At 39.8% G+C, this 19575-nt stretch overlaps 1 protein-coding gene across 2 annotated transcripts in view; it reads left to right on the top strand.

The window, feature by feature from the left end:
* Positions 1 to 1313: 1313 nt before the first annotated feature.
* Positions 1314 to 19575, top strand: part of REEP3 (receptor accessory protein 3) — a 51680-nt gene continuing 33418 nt past the window's right edge. Inside the window, exon 1 of one of the 2 annotated variants that reach the window (XM_005532995.3) lies at positions 1314 to 1422. In XM_005532995.3, coding sequence (XP_005533052.2) covers positions 1391 to 1422 — 32 coding nt within the window. In that variant the 5' untranslated portion in view covers positions 1314 to 1390. The remainder of the gene's footprint in view (positions 1423 to 19575) is intronic. The other variant, XM_088059871.1, reaches the window with a different exon arrangement.

The raw sequence follows: 19575 nt of genomic DNA, 5'->3' as shown, positions 1-19575 counted from the left end.
TCTTTCTTCTTTCTGTATGGCAGGCAGGGAAATTATAATCCCCACCTGAAGATACGTTAAAGAATCAATTTCTCCTAGAGATTATGACATTGACTTTGACATGTCATTTACTGTGAGAGGCAGCAGGAGTGGTGCTGTAATTGTAATCTGCTCTTTCCCTACCTTAGCTGCTGAGTGGCATGTTCAGTAGCATCAACATCTCTCACTTTGGATATTGCTCTGTTACACATCTTGAAATCTGAAGAGCAAAATGGAATGTTTTCAGAGATGGCTTGGGCAGAACTTCATACAAAGTAGACTTCTGAGAAAAGATAAAGCAGTCAGTTTCAGCAAAATACATCCTTTTATGTGTGTAAACAGTTCTGCAGGAAGTGTAAAACTAATATGTAGAGATGGATTAACTAAAGTATTAGGGAGTAATCAGCTTCTCCTGCATATCTCAACCTGCCAGACCATGACCTTGGCAAGAGTACCCAGACTGGGTTACACTGTGGACTGTCTTGCGTTGCTGTAAGGCCTTGGGCAGCACCTGGTAAAAGAGGTGTAGGGGAAGAAACAAAAGTAATAAGGCAGGCAGGCACTAACACTTACATGTGTATCTTCCTGGTCATCTGCAGTTTTGGATTAGCTACATGTAGCAGTCCGTGTAGCTCACCTAAGGATGTGACCTTAAACAGTCTTCGGGTCTGAGTGCTTGTCAGCAAGTATAGAGGAGAAGCACCTTCTCACAGTGCTTCAGAGGGGTGCCAGAAGCCCAGGGAGTGGGCTGACCATACACTGCTTCGAAGGCAGGGCTCCAGCTGGTGTCCCTGGGTAATGCACAGCACCCATATCTAACCCCTCCAGCACACGAACGGTTCAGCATGCTCCAGGGTAGCAGGCCAACCTGAGATGACTTCACCGTATGACACGGATGTTTTGGCTTATCAAACATCCTACAGAATTGCGAGCACATGGGGAGCTCAGGGCAAAGACCAAGGCAAGGGGTGAGCATCCTACCCCTTTTATTGATAGAGCTGGTAGCTGTGTTTCAAATAGAGGAGGTAAGAAGAGGAGAAAGGTGTCGCACTACAGTTTTAACGATTTCTATCAGTTCCTTTCTCTTCCTCTACAAAGGCTATCTCAGTGTGGGGTCTAGGATCGACGCCACTGCTGCTTAGACGGGTCCTGGGTGAAAAGGCAGGAGTAGGCACCTTCCCCAGGCCTACGCGTCCCGATCTCTCTCACGTCCCGCCTATGTCTCCACACAGGCCCCGCCCCACTACCGCCCCCCTGGGCGCGGCCCCACGGCGCAGGCGCGCAGTCCCCGAGCCAATGGGGTAGGGGTGGGGTAGGGCTGCAGCCATTGCGGCCCTGCCGGTTGAGGGGACGGGCCGTTGCTACTGTCGTGATGGTGTCCTGGATGATCTCCCGAGCAGTCGTGTGAGTGCCAGGCTGGGGCTGCGGGAGGCGGCTTATTTCCCGGGGCAGGAGTGGTCTCGATGAGCGGCGGGCGGGGGGCGGCTTTTCTTCTTCCCCCAGCCTCCTGAGCCGGGTGGTCTGCGCTGCCTTTAGGGGTCTGTGTGCCTCAAAGAGTCCTTGTGCTCCCAAAATCTTCCGCAAGACCTGCACCGGGCTTATGGTTACTCCGTGTGTCTCCTGCTCTAAGTGCATGTTTCCCGGGGCTGCGGAGCCGGCCGACTCGCGCTGCTTTGTGCCTGTCACGCACAAATTACAACCGTTGCTTGTAAACGCAAAGTAACCTATATAAAATCTGCTAACTTTTCCTTTTTAACTTGTAGCAGAGTTGAGAGGACTAGAAGAACGCTTGCGAGTGTGAGATGGCGGTCTGTGATGAGTATAGGTTATCAGCTGAAGAGGTAGATTGGCAGTGTTGTTGTGTTGTTATGGACTTCATAAAATTGAGCTTATGAAAGCCAAAGAGGCAAACTTTCTTAGGCGAGAAGCATCGTGTTATGTGTTGTGTAAGTTCTGTTTGAGAAAGAGTAAACTGCAGTGCGACCTGTTTCTTTTTTATAGGCATTGTACTGTTCCTTCCTGAAACTGATGAGTTATTGTGCTCATTTGAATAAGCATTGATTTAATACGAATTCCTCATAAAGGTTGAGTAATATTTGGGCAGCAGAGTCTTCCTTATGCTCCTTGCTGGATAGCACTGTGACTCTGGGGTCTCCAGTGATTATTGGGTCGTTTGAGCTGCGATTTGCTATGTGTGAGTTTTTGCCAGGCAAATTAAATGAATCTGCTCAGAAAGCAGTCCAACAGACATCCGAATTAGCATAAAGTATGTAGCAGGAGTGTGTGACCCAGAGCAGGGCATAATAGGATTTTCCTGTTTTGTTGGTGACAGATATCCCCCTTAAGCTGTCTGGTGTAATTTCATCTGAAAACTTTGTCAGGAAGCTTTCTCATACCGGCACGTATATTTTCCTGCTGCAGCCCAACCACTTAGATAAGTAGCCGTCCTTGTCTCTCTTTCAGCCCTCCCTGAGACTTGTCACATAATTGCAACTTGCAAAGTAGAACATCGCGTTCCAGAGTTGGCAAAGGACGACAGAGGGTTGGAAGTCTGGGAATTGCTATTGGTGCACTTCGTTAGTGTGGTCTTCCGATGAGCTATACACAGTGCTATAGGCAAGAGGCATACTCTTGCTTTCTGTACATCAGTTGGAGATGCTCAACCTGTTTCTGCTTTGTTACATAAGAGCACCAGAGAATTCTTATTTTAACTACTTATACTGTGTTGGTTTCAAGGGAGTTGGCAGCAATGCTGAGCACCTGAATTTCTGATGACTAAATTCTTGTGTAGTTAGTTGTGGTTTTTCCCCCTGAATTCCTAAGGGTTGTATTTGCATAAGTTAAAGTCCTCTATGAGCCTAACCCAATTGCACAGGGAATGAAGAGAACAGCTACTATTCTTCACAGATTTATTGCAGAAGGCAATAAAGGATAATGTACTGTGCAGTTCTGTGTAGTTTGGTTTCCTTATTGCCACTGGTCACCCATTTGTGTGCCCTAATTATTTTTGCTAAAAAGGGATTCCTAAATATTATTTATAAATCTTTTCTACCTTCTTGTGTCCTTGTTTCCTAGATGTGGGATTTAAGTAGTTTGCCAGTATTCAATTTCTCAGGAAGGTGTAAGTGTTCAATGAGAACTTGGACAGCTTTAACATTATTGTTTAACTTTGGTAATAAAGTAAAATTCATGTGGAAACAGAAGGTGGGAAGTAGCATGGAAACAGATGTGGTCATGGAAACATGAGAGGTCTTAATTTCAATGGTTTTGAGAATGTCCTTCTTGTTCTGTTTTCTCAGTGTCTGTTATCTTCCTTTTTTGATCTGTTTTCCTTCCTGGTCTCTTTTCAGATATACCTATTTTAGTGACTTTGGATCTCTGAATTGTACGTTTGGAGGTTGGAAGGTATATACTATCTTTCACTTAGAAGCCCTAAGAACCAGATGTAGCATTTTTATTCTTGTGTGGTGACTTCCTGATGCAATGTCCTTAGCAAGCCCGGCCCTGTTCTGTGTGTGCAGCCATCAAGAATACCTATCATCTTGACTGGTGATGGAAAGGAACAGCAGTTTTTCTGTCTGTGGCAGTTCTCCACTCCTGACTGACCTATGTTTCAGGGACAGAAGAGCAGCAAAATAGTAATTTGTAGGTGTGTCACAGTGCCCTCTGCTGACTTCAGACGTGGTGGGCTTGTCCTGACAACTGTGTCCCGAGCAAATTGCCTTCTGATTCAACTTGAGACTTTGCAATTTGCAATTCATTAACCCCACTAAAATAATTTTGTTAACTATTTAAGGAACTAGGGAATGGATCTAATAGAATTTGAATTCTTAATTGAATGTGAATTGTCTTGAGGAGTCATGCACAGTAAACAGGGAGTGGTTCAAATTTGCTGTTCCACATAATAATCTTCAGCAGAACTTTGTTTTAATGAAATCTTTTCCCTTTGCTCTATCAATGCTATTATTCTTTAAATATTTAAACTTGTGAAATACCTTGTACTAATTGTATATATTTGTCAGGAAGCAGAAGACTTGAATTGCATAATTAAAATATCTTTCCACTTTCAAATTCTGCATCAATTAGGTGTTGTTGTAGTAAGTATAGCTAATTATTTCTAAAACATACTGGCTGTTGCAACACCTTTTGGAATGTTTATTGCAGTGTTTCTTCTATTTTTCACTTAACAAAACCAACAAGAAGATAGATTATTTCATGCAGAGTCTCAGAAAACTTCTCAGAGTGGCACATCTTGTTCTTAGTCTTTAATAGTAGAAATATTTTTTAAAATTTGTGACTGCCCATCTTGTTAACTTAAATAGAACTTGTGACTGACTTTTAGTACGCTTGGATTGCTCATTCTTCTAATTTGTAAGATCTGAGCAATTGTGTACACATCAGTTGCTGAGACAGTATTTAATAGTAAACACACTGAATACTTGTCAGTCACAGCCTGGTATGGATGAGATCAGACCATCCTCTTTGTGGCAAGCAAACATGTGAAAGCATCCTAAATACAAACTAGATGGCCATTTTGTTCTTGCAATCTGTTAAAGCAGGCTGTCTGGTGTAATCTGTTAACTTTTTTCCCCTCCTCACTTAAAAATGAAAGTTCCCCCATCTGTATTGCTTTGCAACACACTCTTTCCCTTCATGTTTAAGTACATGGTTTGTTTCCAGTTTAGTAGCTCAGCATCCGTGAATGTTGGAAGGGAAAGTTGCAGTGATCCACAGAAGGATGTATTTGTCTTGGGTACTAGTAGTTAGCTTTCTGTTTGTATTCATGTCTTCTCCACCGCAGTTTTAGAGCCTTGCAAATATTCCTTGATTCTGATATTAGATTATAATTAAATACATTAAGCTGGACAAAGACTGGGAGACACATAAGGCAATCTGAAGCTAGGAAGTAGTATTAGTCTCTTTCAGCCTTTGATGCTTTACAGATTGGAGCCGCTTCTTTAATGGTAGTTTCCAAGGCATTATCTTTTAATGCTTCTGTTGTTGCTCAACATTTACAGATGTCCAGCTGCCACTAGAATTACTATATATCTGAGAATGGGTAGCTGAAGCCGTAAGTTGGAGCTGAAGTTTCTCTGTTGATTGGATTGTTACCAGGAATACCTGGCTTTAGGTGATGTTTTATGTAACTGTGTATGCTTTGATTGTAAACCCAGATGGTGTCTTGTTCTTGGAATACAATTTTTTTAATTAAAAGCATAAACTACAAAAATATTTACCCTCTTGTTTGCTAATCAACATGCTGTCAAACATGTCTTGAAGCGATCACAGCTCCTTGGGTGAAATCAGGTAACAGTAACATCATGTGTGTGGAAGGAATAGCTATAGCTTAATAGCCTAATCTTCAAGTCAGAAGAGCCATTTGTGGGAGAGTTTCTTTGACTGTAGCGTGTTTCTGGTGCTATGGTTGCAGCTGAAGTATGAAGGGTGTGAACTGCTGTTGGATGCTGAATTTCTGATGGTATTCTTCAGTTTAAAGGCCTGTAAGTTGTTGCTGTACCTGTGGGGGAAAAGGAGTTGCTGTCATTGAGTGAGTGAGATGTGCTGCAATGTCTGTCTCACCGCAGAATTGGACTGAATCAATGACTGTGTGTCAGTTAAACTTGGCATTTCATGCTGTGCTTAAACAGATCTCACTGTCCTTTGCTGGGAGGGACCATCCTGCCCTTCACTCTCTCCTCATTCATTTTCCACAGGATTCAAACGTTACTCTGTGACCACTGTGTAAGTCTGGTTGTTTTGTCAACTAGAATGAAAATTAGCATTGACAGAAGTTAATATTTTGTTAACTGCAATGAACTGCATTAGTTCATGCCACTGTTGCTAGTTGCTAGGTAAGTATTGTGTTGAGAATAAAAGGTTGCAGGACAAAACCAGCATTCTTTTAGGCTTTAGGGTATGCTTAAAGCATACTCTGAAACTCCATTCTTTGCTTTCACATTGCTTCTTATTCTTTCTTCTTGTGAATCTAGCTCCAGTAATAACAGTGCAGCTGTTCTAATCAAACAAGGTGTAAGATTTTTTTAAGGGTTTTCAGTTTCATGGGTTGAAATCTGTTAGCATATATAAATCTAGGGATTAAGTGTATTGTCCTGACTGTGTGAAAGTTTAAAATCATTTACATAACTAAGCAATGAAATTGCTTAGAACACTTCTCTCCAATAGTTCAGCTTCTCAGTGAGGCAATCCTAATATATTCAATGAGAAGTTTCTGCTCACTTGTATGTTACTTGTAACACCTCTTGAGTTAGTACAATGCAAAATTACTGTCTCTGACAACTTGTAAGAAAAAAGTGTCCTTACTGCTTGTCTGGCATACCTTGCCTTAAATCAACATTTGCTCTGCAGCCTAGCTGCTGTTTTCTCTCCCATGTTTACAGGACTGTGTAGGTGCAGAGGCATGTGTGGTCAGTGTGCCCAGCCTGTGGCAGGCAGCTGGACTGAAGCTTGCTCAAAACAGATGGAGCATGTCTAGAGGTATCCTGTGGAGTCTGACATTCTTTCTTAATGGTCTTGGCATGTACTCTGTTACAAAATGTGCTGAAACCCACATCTGTGTCCAATGCGTTATAGATAAAGAAATACCAAGAAGAGCATGATCTGGCACAAAAGGATGTTTCTAATTAAAACAAACAATCTCCACTCTTGAAATGTTCCACAAACCAGTGTCTGCTTTGAGTGAGCACATTGTAGACTGTTGAGCATTTCTGCAGCCTGGACAGAACAGCTTGTCTTTCCTGGGTTTGTACATAGATGCAGCTCTGGATATGCTTATGTAAGGCTGAGGAAGATACCAAGCCAAACTGTGATTTTTATTTTTTTTTAAAAAGTTGCTTTGGCTCAATAATTTTAATGTTTGATAGAAATTATCTTCAAAATGTGTATAAAAACATGTCTGGCAAAGTCCTCTGTTCCATTGTTCCATGTGTAAAGGAGCTTTCTCTGAGCTCTTTTGGTCCTTTTTATTCTGCTTTATGAAATGCCAAAATTTTGAAACCTGCGAAAGTACTAGGTTTTTACAGAAGAAAATATTACATCTGCCAACATTATAATCCCTCTGTTGTCAAGACTTGTCAGAGTAGATCATAAAAATTTAGTACAGGACAAATGAGGTGAGATGTGTAGAGTCTAGGCAGGAAAGGTAATTGCAGGTTTTTTTGCTGACCAGTATGACTTCAAACATGACTGGCCTTGGTGGCCCAGAACAACCAATCTGACAAGATGGTTTTGGCTATGAGGGAAATAAAACACCCCACAGAGGCTATCTGCACTAAGCTTCTGGTCAGCCATCTCTGTTGCTTTGCTGCTCAGTTTATCACTGACAATATAATACAGCGTTACTTCTGCTTATTTTGTGTTTCCTAGCAGTCTGCAAGCTTCAACGTGGAGGCGGGTTTAACTAGATGAATGTTTGTCTTGTGTTTATCATCTTTGGAACATTGCTCATTCATCCCAAAGACAGATGGAACTTGTGTTTGATGTTGGATACTAGGTGCAATTTATTTCAAAAGCCTGCAACCTGGCTTTAAGTGCAGGGATTTAGCAAGCAGAATTTTTCCTGATGTGAGAAGACTGATACAATGATGTTCTTTTTTGTCTTAAAGCTATTGGAACTTCCAGTACTCAAGTGGGAAAGTAGAAAACAGTTTGTGCTTGTGCCTTCCTACCACTGTCTGGTTTTATTTCCTTCCCCCACCCTGTTTTGTAACTCATAGATCAAAACTATAGAGAGTGGGGAAGATGGTCACTAGCTTGATGTCCTGATTAATTTTTACAGTATGGTAACGTTACCTTAAACCAATATAAAAATCCCAAAGAATTATTATTTGGCTTTCTGCTGTCATTATTCACTTTTGTCTGCTAATATTTTTATTTCTTCCCCCAGACTGGGATTTTGTTCTGGAATGCATAATTTCCTTTATGTCTAAAGGCATGTCTAGGATTACTCAGTTGCAGTGTATTTAGTATTAGAATGTTTTAGAAGTTGACCTATTCAAAATTTTCAGCAGTGAACAGCTTATGGTTCACTTGGAAGACAATATATTCACAGAAACATAAAATATATGTTTTACATGACTGCTTTGGCAGTCATTAATTTGCTGTACTTGTAATGTAAGCAGTGTTGGTTTTACTTTTCTACTTATAGAACTTTGAGGGATATTTTTTCTTGTCTAAAAGTTACCCTTGAGTAGTTGAGACAAAAGGAAATTTATATTTGTATAAAGAAGATAATGTCAATTGGGCAAATTATCTTACATTCGTATTTGGAAAATAACATTTTTGAAAAGGCACACATTTCTTTTGTATCTTCTGGTTTCTTAGCCCATTTACATATAACCAGTGAAACATACTTGTTATAACAGAATTCTTCTCTCAAAAAATCTTTTGTGGTTAATCAGAGTAGTGTGCTTTATTTGTTTTTGAGAGCAAAACCTAACCCTCAAACTAATTAATACACAAGTCTCTAAAGAAAAACCTATAAATGATTTGGTTTCAAAAGGGAGGAAATTAAGATATCTTTTAGCATGGAATTTTTGACAATAAGGTTAAGTTACTAATAGAACTGCGTGAATAAGGCTGGTAGAGATTCTGCTTGTCAGTCTTAACTTGGTGTCTAGCAGAATCTTCAGAGCTCTCTACGTACCAGGTATAACTGAGGAAACATGTATACTAAGGAATGACAAGTCCAGATGCTGCCTCAAGAGCATCTGCCAAATACAAAGTTCGTAGAAACCTTTTCTTCTGTACAATGGAAAGGTTTGGTTTTTTGAATGCTCTAAGAGGCTTCAGAAGTACATTTCTGGGTTATAAAATTAACAGAATTGTTTGAGAATCAAGGACCTTAAGGCAAAAAATTAAAGTGTCCAACTTTGGATGATTAGAAGCAAAACCACCAGCAGTCTGGGGCAGACATAAGACACGCTTACTTTTACTTCATGAGTTGGTGTTATATGGTTCCACTTACCACTTTACTCAGATTGTGGTATTTTTGTAGCATTTTTTTGGGAGAGGCAGGACATTGAGGCTGGTTTCTGATGACACCCTTGGGTTCAAGAACATGTAATGGTTAAGTAGGACCTTTCTGAACCTTTGGGTTATGAACTTCACTTTTCTCTCTGGGACTACCTGGGCGGATTAATATTCGACCCATTGTGACCTATAGCAGTGTGAACACTTTTTATAAAAATGCAACCCATATAAATAGGTGGTTACATGCAGTGTGGTTTGCTTTATACTAACAGACAGCTCAAAAATAAAATGTGGTTTCTCTTGGAATTTTGGGACTGATCCTATTTTAAGTGTTAGATTCCTATATCCAGTTATTTTGATGTTGATTAATACTTCAAAAATAGAGAAGATACTCTTTGAGCAGCAAACAATGACTGTGGATTTTAACTTGTGAAATTAGTTCAAGTCTCTAGCAGACTTAATGTAGGCTGAAAACCAAAGTTGAAAAGGTAAGAATCCAAGTGGAAATCCATTTTTTGACTATGGCATTTGGAGGTGTTAGAGGGAATAAGCCTCAGCCATAAATGATGGTCAAGCCTGGGAGAGGAACCCCAGTGGAGTAGCTAGCTTTGAAGCCACTTGCCAAAGCTGAATAAAGCTTTAGATTTGAAAAATAGTTGAGAATGGGCATGACTTCAGAGTCTTGAGAGAATCTAAACTGGGATTCCTCTACTATTGAAAATAATATTAGAGAACTGGATTTCTGAACCTACAGTTTAAGCATTGGGTACATAGGAAACTTTCTCCTTAGGCAGCTGCTGAGACAATAGAGGAAATATGCTTGAACACTTTTCTGCAAAGAATTTGTGCCCATCTCCTGCAGTTGAGACTTGGATGTCTATAGTGTGTGATTATACATGGGCTTCCCACTGTGACTTCTATAGCTTGACTGAAGGTAATATAACTCAGGGTAAAAATGCCCAAATTAATAAATAAAAAGCTGGCCTTGGATCCTTTCAGGCAACCAATTTTTTTATTTAATTTTTTTCCCCCACAGCAGTGAAACGGATTACTGCCACTTAAAACACTGAGTTATCTTGTCTATCTTGTCTTGGAACTTGCATACATTAAATGGATGAGGCTGCTTTAAACCTTAAGTATAGTTGCTGTAATGAGAATGTATTCTGCTGAGGTTTTTCGACTTTTTTTCTAGGGATGTGTTGTTCATGTACTTTTGGCAGGTTTTTTTTTAGTTTTCTGTCACCTGCAGAACTTCTGTCAATTAATACTGCTTCTCTTCAGCTATGCTGCAGTATTGCTTCTGTTCCAATTTTGTGCTGGATAAAATACCATCTCTCTATGCAAATCTGATTGTAGCAATGGTGAAACAAAGACGCACGGACCTCCTTGTGCAAGCGAAGGAAATCTCTTTATTGTAGAAAACACTCCCCTTTTATACTTTTAGTTTCTGCCAGAGTTAACAGAAGAAGGGCACCCATTGGGTGCTCAGCTGCAGTACTGCTGTCCATGTGTCCCATCAGCCAATCAGCTTCCTGCTCATATGCTGTCCCCGTGTTTTCTCCTCATAACTGCCTCTCAACTCCCAACCAACGTTCTGTCGTCCAGCCTGCAGTCACCTTTCCTACAGGGCTCCCTGGTGAACATAAGCCTTAACAACTTTAACGAATATAACCCCATATCCCACACCTGGGTCATTTCACCAGGACCGAGATCTGAGACTTCCAAGAGCTGAAGCTTTAAGACTGTTAAACATGTCTAAAAATGTGCAGGACTTGGCAGTACCGAAGTGAGCCTTTGCTTTGTTTTCTTTATGGTAGCTTTGGCTCTCCAAACATCCATCTAACTTTCCTTGTTTCAAAATTTGCTGTAGTACAGAGCAGAGAAACCTTTGAGAGGAAGTAGCTGCTGACTTGACACAAGTTAGTTGAAGTTACTGTAATGAGCAATTTTCCAATTGTCATGGTTTTAAAGCACTAGCTAAAAAATCACTAGAAAATTTTACTTATTTCTTGGTGTGAGATATGGATTAGGAGAAGGGCAAAACAGACTTGAAACATAAAAGGTATAAAGAAAGTTTATTAACAAAACTACAAGAATAAGAAACCAGGATAAAACCTCCAGAAACCCTTTTTCCCCCACCACCCAACCATTCCCATGTCCAACGGACAACATAGAGACAAAGCCTGGTGGTTAAGGTAGCCTGGTGGTTAAGGTAGTCCCAATTATATAGTAGCTTTTCATCAGTCTTTGTAGTGAAAAAAGAAGTTCTCTTTTGTCAATCTATGGAGAGTTTTTCACAAGAAAACCATTTCCTCATGGCTTTCTATTTCTCTGATGCCAGCTGCCTGGAAAACTCTGCCATCAGTCCTTTCCTCCCATTTCACACCACTCAGGTGTGTTCGTGGGCCATGATTCAAGTGATGTCATTTTAAGGATGAGTTATTCAAAGGCAGAGGTTCTCTTCATCTGTCTCTGTGAGCATCTCTGGAAACAGAAGTTTACTCTTTCTTTTAAGGGCCACAAATCTTCAACAACTCTCACTTCTCCTTTTCTGTTCCAGCATCTCATAGGATCACAAACTACTTCACCGTTTGCTCAGCTCTATCAATGAATTACCTTGCTTAGATCCACAGTTTGAAATACTTCATCCCCCCCAAAATACTCTTTCATGAATTAAAGGAGTTTTTTCAGAACATTATTGTCCATCTCCATAGTTTTAACCAAAGAATATTTCAGCTTATTAAGGCATCTCCTTATTCTCTTCCCACCTGAGGCTTAATTCCTTTCTTCACTGTCTTTGATAGTTTATGTTGTCTCTTTACATGTTGATCACTCTCTTCTCCTCTCTCTGGAAGAAGGATTAATCCGCAAGTCTCATCTGGGTAGTGAAAGGGTTAAGATCTTGCCCAGGCCTTGTGGGTGATCTCTGCCGGGGCACCGGATGGAAGATTTTCAGTGGCTGCTCTGGGGGAGTGTGGCCACTATCTCAGCATGCCGCAGGTCAAGAGCCTTCCCTCCCCTTACTCGGCAGTCTCTGGTGAAACCCAGCAGCCGCAGAAAACTGCGGCTGAGCCGGGGACCAGCCTGGCTTGGCAGCCCTGCTGTACAAGGCCCAGCGAGCCCTGCAAGGGGCTCAGCCCTTCTGGGAAGGGGCTCCTGTCACTTCACAGTCTCCATCCTCCCTGAGAACCGCAGAACTCCGGCCAGCCCCCGATCCCCCACCGCGGCCTTGTCCGGCCTGGCGGGGAGGAGGCTGAACCGGAGCTCTGTTAACTCTTACAGCTGGAAACGAAACCGAGAGAGAAGTTCCTGGACTTAGGTTTTAAAGGGTGGTGTTCACAGGTTGATCTCACTTTTCAATGGTCAAAACTACTGTCAGTTCTCAGAAATGGCCAGTTATTGGCCAGGAGAAAAAACTTCCAGCAGCCTTAACTTCATTAGGTGTTTCCTACTTTGTTTTTCTTAAATGCCAGTCTATCACACCAATATACCAATTAGATTGCAATGGAAGATTTAAAGGTGCCTTCTGGATTCTTAAGTATTCTTGATATGAAGGATGTAATGTTCTTACACAGAAATAAAGACCTAAAAATCTGTAGAAGCTTCTAACATAATTTTGAAGACACTTGGCATAAAGCTAAGTAGTATAAGTAAGAGAGGTGGTAGTTTTTTACTTAAATTTATGGAAGCCAGGAAACTACCAAGTGTATATGTAACTTTAAACCTTATAATAAAATGAAACACCTCATTCTAGATCTGTAATGTTCCTGTTAATCTTGTTCAGCACATCATCTGCATTAATATACCCATGTCTTTTAGGAGCTCTCAGAAGTAGCCTAAATGGAGAGTATCGTGTTGCATGTGTAGGTTGTAATATCTCCAAGAGAAGTAAGTGTAAAGAACTTTTTCCAAAGCAAGGAAGCTCATAAGTGTGTTTCTCTGTCATCTGTCAATTACCTTTATTATGTAAACTCTTTATGTGACAGTTTCTTTGAACATACATGTAAGTAGCAGCTTTCATCTTTAAACTTAAAAAAAATTGTAGTCTTAATTGTATCTTGCTCACCTGCTTTATGAAATAAGCTTATTCATGCATAAACTAAATGAAAATAGAAAATATCTCCTGGAAACTAGGCTTGATTTGATGTTTTTAAAAAGATTAAAAATAGCAAATTAGTCAATTTCTTTCTTCTGATGTCCTTAATTCAGCTGTCAGTCCTTGCTGGTCAGTAGAAGAAAACACAGTTTAGTACAAGGACACATCTTTTTCTTTGAACAAAGTCATGTGTAAGGCTGTCTTAAGAGCTGTCTGAGAAGTACCTGCAATTGTTCCTAATTGCTGGCTATTTCTCTGTGTTCAGTTGTGCTCTTCTCTGATACCACAGCTGGCTCTCACGGGGCCACAAACACTTTGCTTCCAGTGGTAAGCAGTCTTAGCAATGGAGAAACTGGAGATGATTTCAGGTATTTGAAGGAAAATAACTTAATTGAGATTTAAGTAAGTGTGAGCAGCTTTGAAAATGAATACTTCTCCAGCAGGGATGAAATTTTGCTATTGAGTTTGAGGTAAGAGCTAGGTGGGAGACTTAAGTTCTCTTATAAGGGTTGTTCTATATTTGAAGGCATTCAGTGTTTGCTCTTTATTGTGAGGAAGTGTTACAGATGGTCTGGTTTCAGTTCTCTGTGTGAATGCTTGGAAGGTGTGAGCTCACCTGGCTGCCCTGCACACATGGTGAGCTCTGTAAGACTGTAAACAGGAAGGAGTAGTGGGATGGGCAGGACGCTATTACAGCAGGAGTCAAACATGTATCATAAAAGCAAGAGGTGAATAGGTAGTCATGCAGAGAAGTGACTAAGGATTTTATAACAATTTCTATTTGCCTTCCAGTACTAGCTTTTTGGAATTTTCTGTACAACTGGGTTTATTGGGCCTTTTGAGTTTGTTTTGAACAGGACTTGTTATCTGGCGGAGTTTTTGGTTTATTTGCTTTGTTTTATGACATGGCGATGGTATCTCCAGATTTATGCCTAGGCTATCCAGCAGCACAAGAAAAATTGCTCAGTTGGGGACACAAGTTTTGGGGACTATCTGCAGGCACAGGTACAGATTCTTTGAGTCAGAATGATAAGCAAATAGCTTCTCCCCAAGTACTTCTGCGCTGTACAGGATCTATAGTGAACAGGAGGTAAGTTGATGCACAGGTTTTGGGTATCAGTAATGCCCTGTCATCTTGCGAGAAGTGTCTGAGAACTATGTTAAAACACTGATGCAGCTTGACCATGTGAAAGAGTTTTTAGGCTGACTCATTAGTGAGGGTAGTCTGGATTTTGCTTTGGGAGTTGTTTTTTAGCAGTCCCTTGTTCCTGACTGCCATGGGTCCCTGAGACAGAGGGCTGTTAGAGCCCATAAGTACATCAGCACTTGCACACAGATTCCAGTGCAGAACATCCCTTACAGAAGAGGGTTTTTTTGGTAATTTTTTCGTTGTGCTCTTTTTAGACTTCTTTTGAGGTTCAGGGAGGGATATTTCCATGTTGAGACAACTTGAAGAGTTATCTAGCAACAGGTTCCCTAATTTGGGGTAGATCAATAATTAGTCCATAAACATGAGTGGATAGGATACTTAGAGCCTAGAGGTCTGCATTAGAAGAAAGGCTTAATTGTCTCTCATCAGACTGCTTGCAGTAGTTATACTTGGGACCCATTAAATAAAAGTTACTGGCATAGAAAAGTCCCACATTTTGGAGGAATCAGTAGGGATGTCACTTTTCCTTCTAAAATTCTAAAGTGGTTTCTGACTGTATGAGTAATTACATTACTATTGGTTATGCTGTACTTTGGAAGAATCTGGCAGTTGCTTTGGAGAATTCCATCTTTCTAGGTTGGAACATTAATAGCTGCCTTGCTCTGTTCAAGAATGTGCTTTATTCAGATCTGTCAGTGCTTCTGGGTATATTCATTAACTGTTAAGACTTTTTTTCTCTGGCTTTTATATTCTGGTCATAAGAATGCTATGAAGAATTTTAACAGACTTGTTTCTGATTGCATTCCTGCATTTTGGTAACTCTAATCTGCTAAAGGAGTTGCTGAATTTAAAGTTTGCTACTGTTAGCAGACATGTCCTTTTAATAGGATTTACATGATTTTCCCTACTTCTTGCCCAAGGCAGGGGGATTGAAAAAAAAAGTAGGATACAATTTCTTGTGGGTTCAGGAACTGATCCTCATGCTCCCCTATCCCTGTAGCAGACTAGCATTTTAGTCATTGTAGTTTTGTAGCTACTTGAATATGTAGTGTTTTACTCTGTAGATTGTGTGGTTTGTATTGTGTATCTGAATAGCAAAATGGAACTAAATTCTATCAGGTGCTGGACAGAAGGACTTTGTTTAGTGTAATGCTTTTCAAAAACATTCAGGACAAAAATGCCATTGCAAGCTTTTGTTTGTCTGGACATGTGAACCATAGCTGGTAGCTGGCTTAGTCTAGGAATCCCTAGCTAGCTGTAACACTCAGGGGAAGGAGTCCAGCATGACTTGAGAGTCTTGCTTTTTTGGCAGTGTATTGGGTTTGTGTGTCAAGGTTTTACTCTTATTTCTCATTATCCTACTCTGTTTTGGTAATAGATAAACAATCAAATTACCCAAACTGACTTGGTAATTTAATTGCCCATGACAGTAACTGGTGAGTGATCTCTGTCCTTATCTTTCCCCACAGCCTTTGAACTTTTTGTTCTTCGTATTTTTTCTCCCCTGCCCAGCTGTGGAGGGCAGTGACAGAATGGCTTTGGTGGGTACCTCCTGCCCAGCCTGGGTCAACCCAACACAATGCAGGGTTTTTGGCTTTTCCCCCTGAAAAGGAATCTTGCAGATACTCCTTATGCCTTATTTAGAGCTTGAGAGTGCCACAGAGGTACACAGCAGCTGGAACTTACTCCAAAATGGTAGCTTCATTGCCTAGTAGCCAAAAGAAAAAGAGAGAAAAATCCAAACTGATAATCTTTGATGGGAGTGGCTTGGAGGCATATGGGCAGTATACAATTTAAGCAAAAATGCTTCTGCTTTTCCAGTGTGTGCTCCCATTGTTAAGGTGCATGGCTCTATTTGCATTTTTTACAGCAAAGAACAGCCAGCCAAAGATTCAAGCATTTTTCTTTAGATTTTTATTTGGCTATTTAGTTTTCATTAGCAAACTTCCTTTCAAATGAAATCTTGCTTAGGCTAAACTTCCTAACCATATGTGGAATAGTAATTATAGTTCATCTAGAAGTAAAACGGTATTACCACCACCAGACCTAATTTATGCATAGATAATACAGTGTCACCTACATTACTTCTGGTATTTCCATGTTGTCTGACCAGGTCTTGGAAAAAACTCCTGTATGTTTATGACAGGGATGAAGGCTGCTCCTAACATAACTGGGAAACAACTTAGTATTGAGAAGGGGAACTCAGTCAAACCATGGAACTGAATATAAAGGCCTGATATGCTGCCTTGCTTTGGTCAGCAAAGTTATAATGAGTTTATATTCAAAGTTTATATTCAGTTCCATTCTGTGGAGTCATGGAGAATTCTTTTATTCTCCAGCCTGCCTCTCAAGGATGTAGGTATATATTCCTATTGTAGATGCATACAGTGTCTGGCTCTGTATCATTCTGTGGAGATTCTCAGCCTTTAAGTGAGTGGACAAATGGGTGTCATCTCTATTACAAAATTTTTAAGGAAAGGGAATTTAGTGAATGGTGCTGTCTCCAAAGCATCTCATACTCAGAGTTTCCTGAATTGCTTTAGCTGTTAGGTAAGGAACAGAGTGTGTTCCCTTTTTCCATTTTGTAGAAATGAAAGAATAAAGTGCCAAACACTATTCCATGCTTTGGGCAATACTTTGGCAATGTGAACAGACTGAACCCTTAAATGCATTGTTGTTAATGTTAATGGCTTTGTGTTTGAGGAGTCTGTATGCAAGTAGTACTTTTGAGCAACATAGTGGCTTTTGTGTATTAGTTTCTTTCATTTTTAATAGTTTTTTTGAAACTGTGGCTTTAGAGTTGTTTACTATCCAGGTCAAATATGCTCAGTGCCAGAGCAACATATGTATGGATGACTGACTTTCCATTTATCAGTCAGATGCAAACTTGGTTGCTTTGCTTCATAAATGAGCCTTTCAAACAATTGTTCACTTTGACACTTTTAAAACTGTAAGACCATAGATTATGTGATAATATAGGCAGTAGGTTGGGTTTTTTAAAAATACAGCTATATGGATACACAGATTCATTGTTTTATCCAGTTTTAAAGGCTCTTTGATACTTTTTTCTTTGTATTTTTATTTTAATCTCCTAATACATTTGAGAAATGTTTCTCTTTACATGAGCAAAATATCTGTAGAGGGGGTAACTATACCTAAAATGGAATACTATGGTAGCTACTGAGTACAGCTGAAAACCTGAAATAGCTGGACTTACAACTGGCAGTGAAATTACATTGGTAAGCAGGATTATTCACATATCTACTAGTAATATAAAGTAAATCATATCACAGTTGGCTGAAACCTGTTTCCATCTGTGGAAACTGCCTTTTTTTTTTTGTCTGCTACATTTGTGCAGTGTGCTCATATTCAGTGAGAAATATGAACCACACTTTTAAAAATAGCGCTTGAGCTTTTAAATTTGAAAAGCCATAGAATAATTTGGAACATCTTTAAAGTAGTTGTATGTTTACTGTAGAAATTCCAGAGGATAGATGTACTTCCAGTGTGTAGCAGTAGGTGTTGTTGATGGATTTGAACTTTTTGGAGATACAGATCCAAAGGAAAGGAAAAGGACTAGAACATGTGGGGCTTTTATAGCCATCTGTGTGACCAAGCTCCCTGCTGCTCCTGTTCTAGGTGTTTCTGCCTCAGTCAGCTGCAGTGGTCTCTTTTGCCAGTATACTGATCAATCATACATAGATGGAAGGTAAAAGTGAAGTTGCTGGCCTTCAGCTGCACTCACTGTTGACAAGTTGTCTTTTGAACTGTAAAATTGCCTGGTAGGTTTAACTAAAGTTAGAGGATTTTGCGTGTGTGAAGAAGAAAGTGGTGCCAGAGTTGGCAGCAGCATCATTCCACACTTTTGATGTCAGCTCTGGCTGTAAGGAGATAAAAACAGTACTGGTTCCTATTATTATTGACTAAATGTGTTGATGTTTTGTTTTAATCATATCTACTGACTTCTAGTGAGTCAGTGGAGCAGTTTTAGTTGGAAAACACAGGTTTTTCTAACACTTCCATTTTATAGCAATATTGAAAACGCTACTGAATTATTAAATATTGGTTTATATATAATGATAATCTTAAAAACGAGATTCACTTAATAAATTATAAAAAGAATTTAATATAAATAAAAGACAATTAGGAGACATAAGAAATAAAACAAAGGGTTAAAATGGCCGGGTGCCTTGGCGCGCTGCCAAGAGCACACCTGGTATCCCAGGGATCTCCTTTTTATCCCCTCCTTGCTGTGAGGGGTTAATGCATATTCAAGCATGTCCCCTCCCTGGTTCCGCCTTCTTGGATCATGCTTTTCACAGTTTTATTTTCTGCTGGTCAGCATATATTTTTTGCTGGTCATCATTATTCTTGCTGGTCAGCATTTTTCTGGAGTTTCGTTTCCTTTCTTTTTGCAAATGGTCAGGGCAGATAACAGTCCGGGGCCATCATCCTTCCCCTGAGGACAGATGGGTTTCATATCTTCCGCTGATAACAGTTTGGCCTCTATTGTTCTCTTGATAAGAGTTTGGGCCCCACTGTCCTTGCCCTCTGGGGTTTCCTTGCCTTGTACCTAGGAAATTCTTTTAAGCTTAAGACTTGTTAGCAAGAAAAAAGTACATACATAGCTAAAAAGTATTTAACATATAATATTCATCTGCGAAAGCCAATATCACAATACAAATTTATAACAATAACAATATTACAGAATAATATAATGATGATATATTGTGGTGTTAACCACTCCGCACTCTGCAGTTTTAAAGTGTTTTCTGGAAAAATTCTTTAAAACAAAAAGTGGTTACTAAAATAGGTTTTTTTTAACTCCTGATTTGACTAGTATTAAGTAACAGATTTTTTCTAGATGGGAAAAACTGGCTACATTTATTGTGTTTGTCTTATGCTTGTGTTCTTATTTAACTTGATGTCATCTTTAATTTTATGATTGACTTACTATTGCTGCAATAAGCTTTCTGCTTAACATCAGTTGTTTCCGAAGAAGTGTTCTCAAAATTGTTTTGTCCTAGTTTGTTTATAGCATATTGAGATTGATATGTTTAGAGGATAAATTGCCATTTAAATTTAAAAGTATGTTGTTTTCTGTCTTTATAGAAGTGATGCTACATGACAGTAAAGTGAGTGGAAAAGTATAGCTGAAAAATCTCTAAAGTGAAAGACTCAAGCTGTTTCCCTTTCATATGCTTCATTGCAAGACACATGAGCAGGCTACTAATAGTTATTTAAATATATTTGGAGTGGTATTTTTAGGATTAGGGAGAGGTGCATAGATGACCAGTAACTGGTGGAGATGTGAGACAGTTGT

The sequence above is a fragment of the Pseudopodoces humilis genome, chromosome 9, assembly GCF_049639895.1.
Source record: "Pseudopodoces humilis isolate 2021_Gansu_Grassland_sample_001 chromosome 9, ASM4963989v1, whole genome shotgun sequence".
Lineage (NCBI taxonomy): Eukaryota > Metazoa > Chordata > Aves > Passeriformes > Paridae > Pseudopodoces > Pseudopodoces humilis.
Note: the sequence above shows the minus strand (reverse complement) of the source record. Positions and strands in the feature narration are given on the sequence as shown.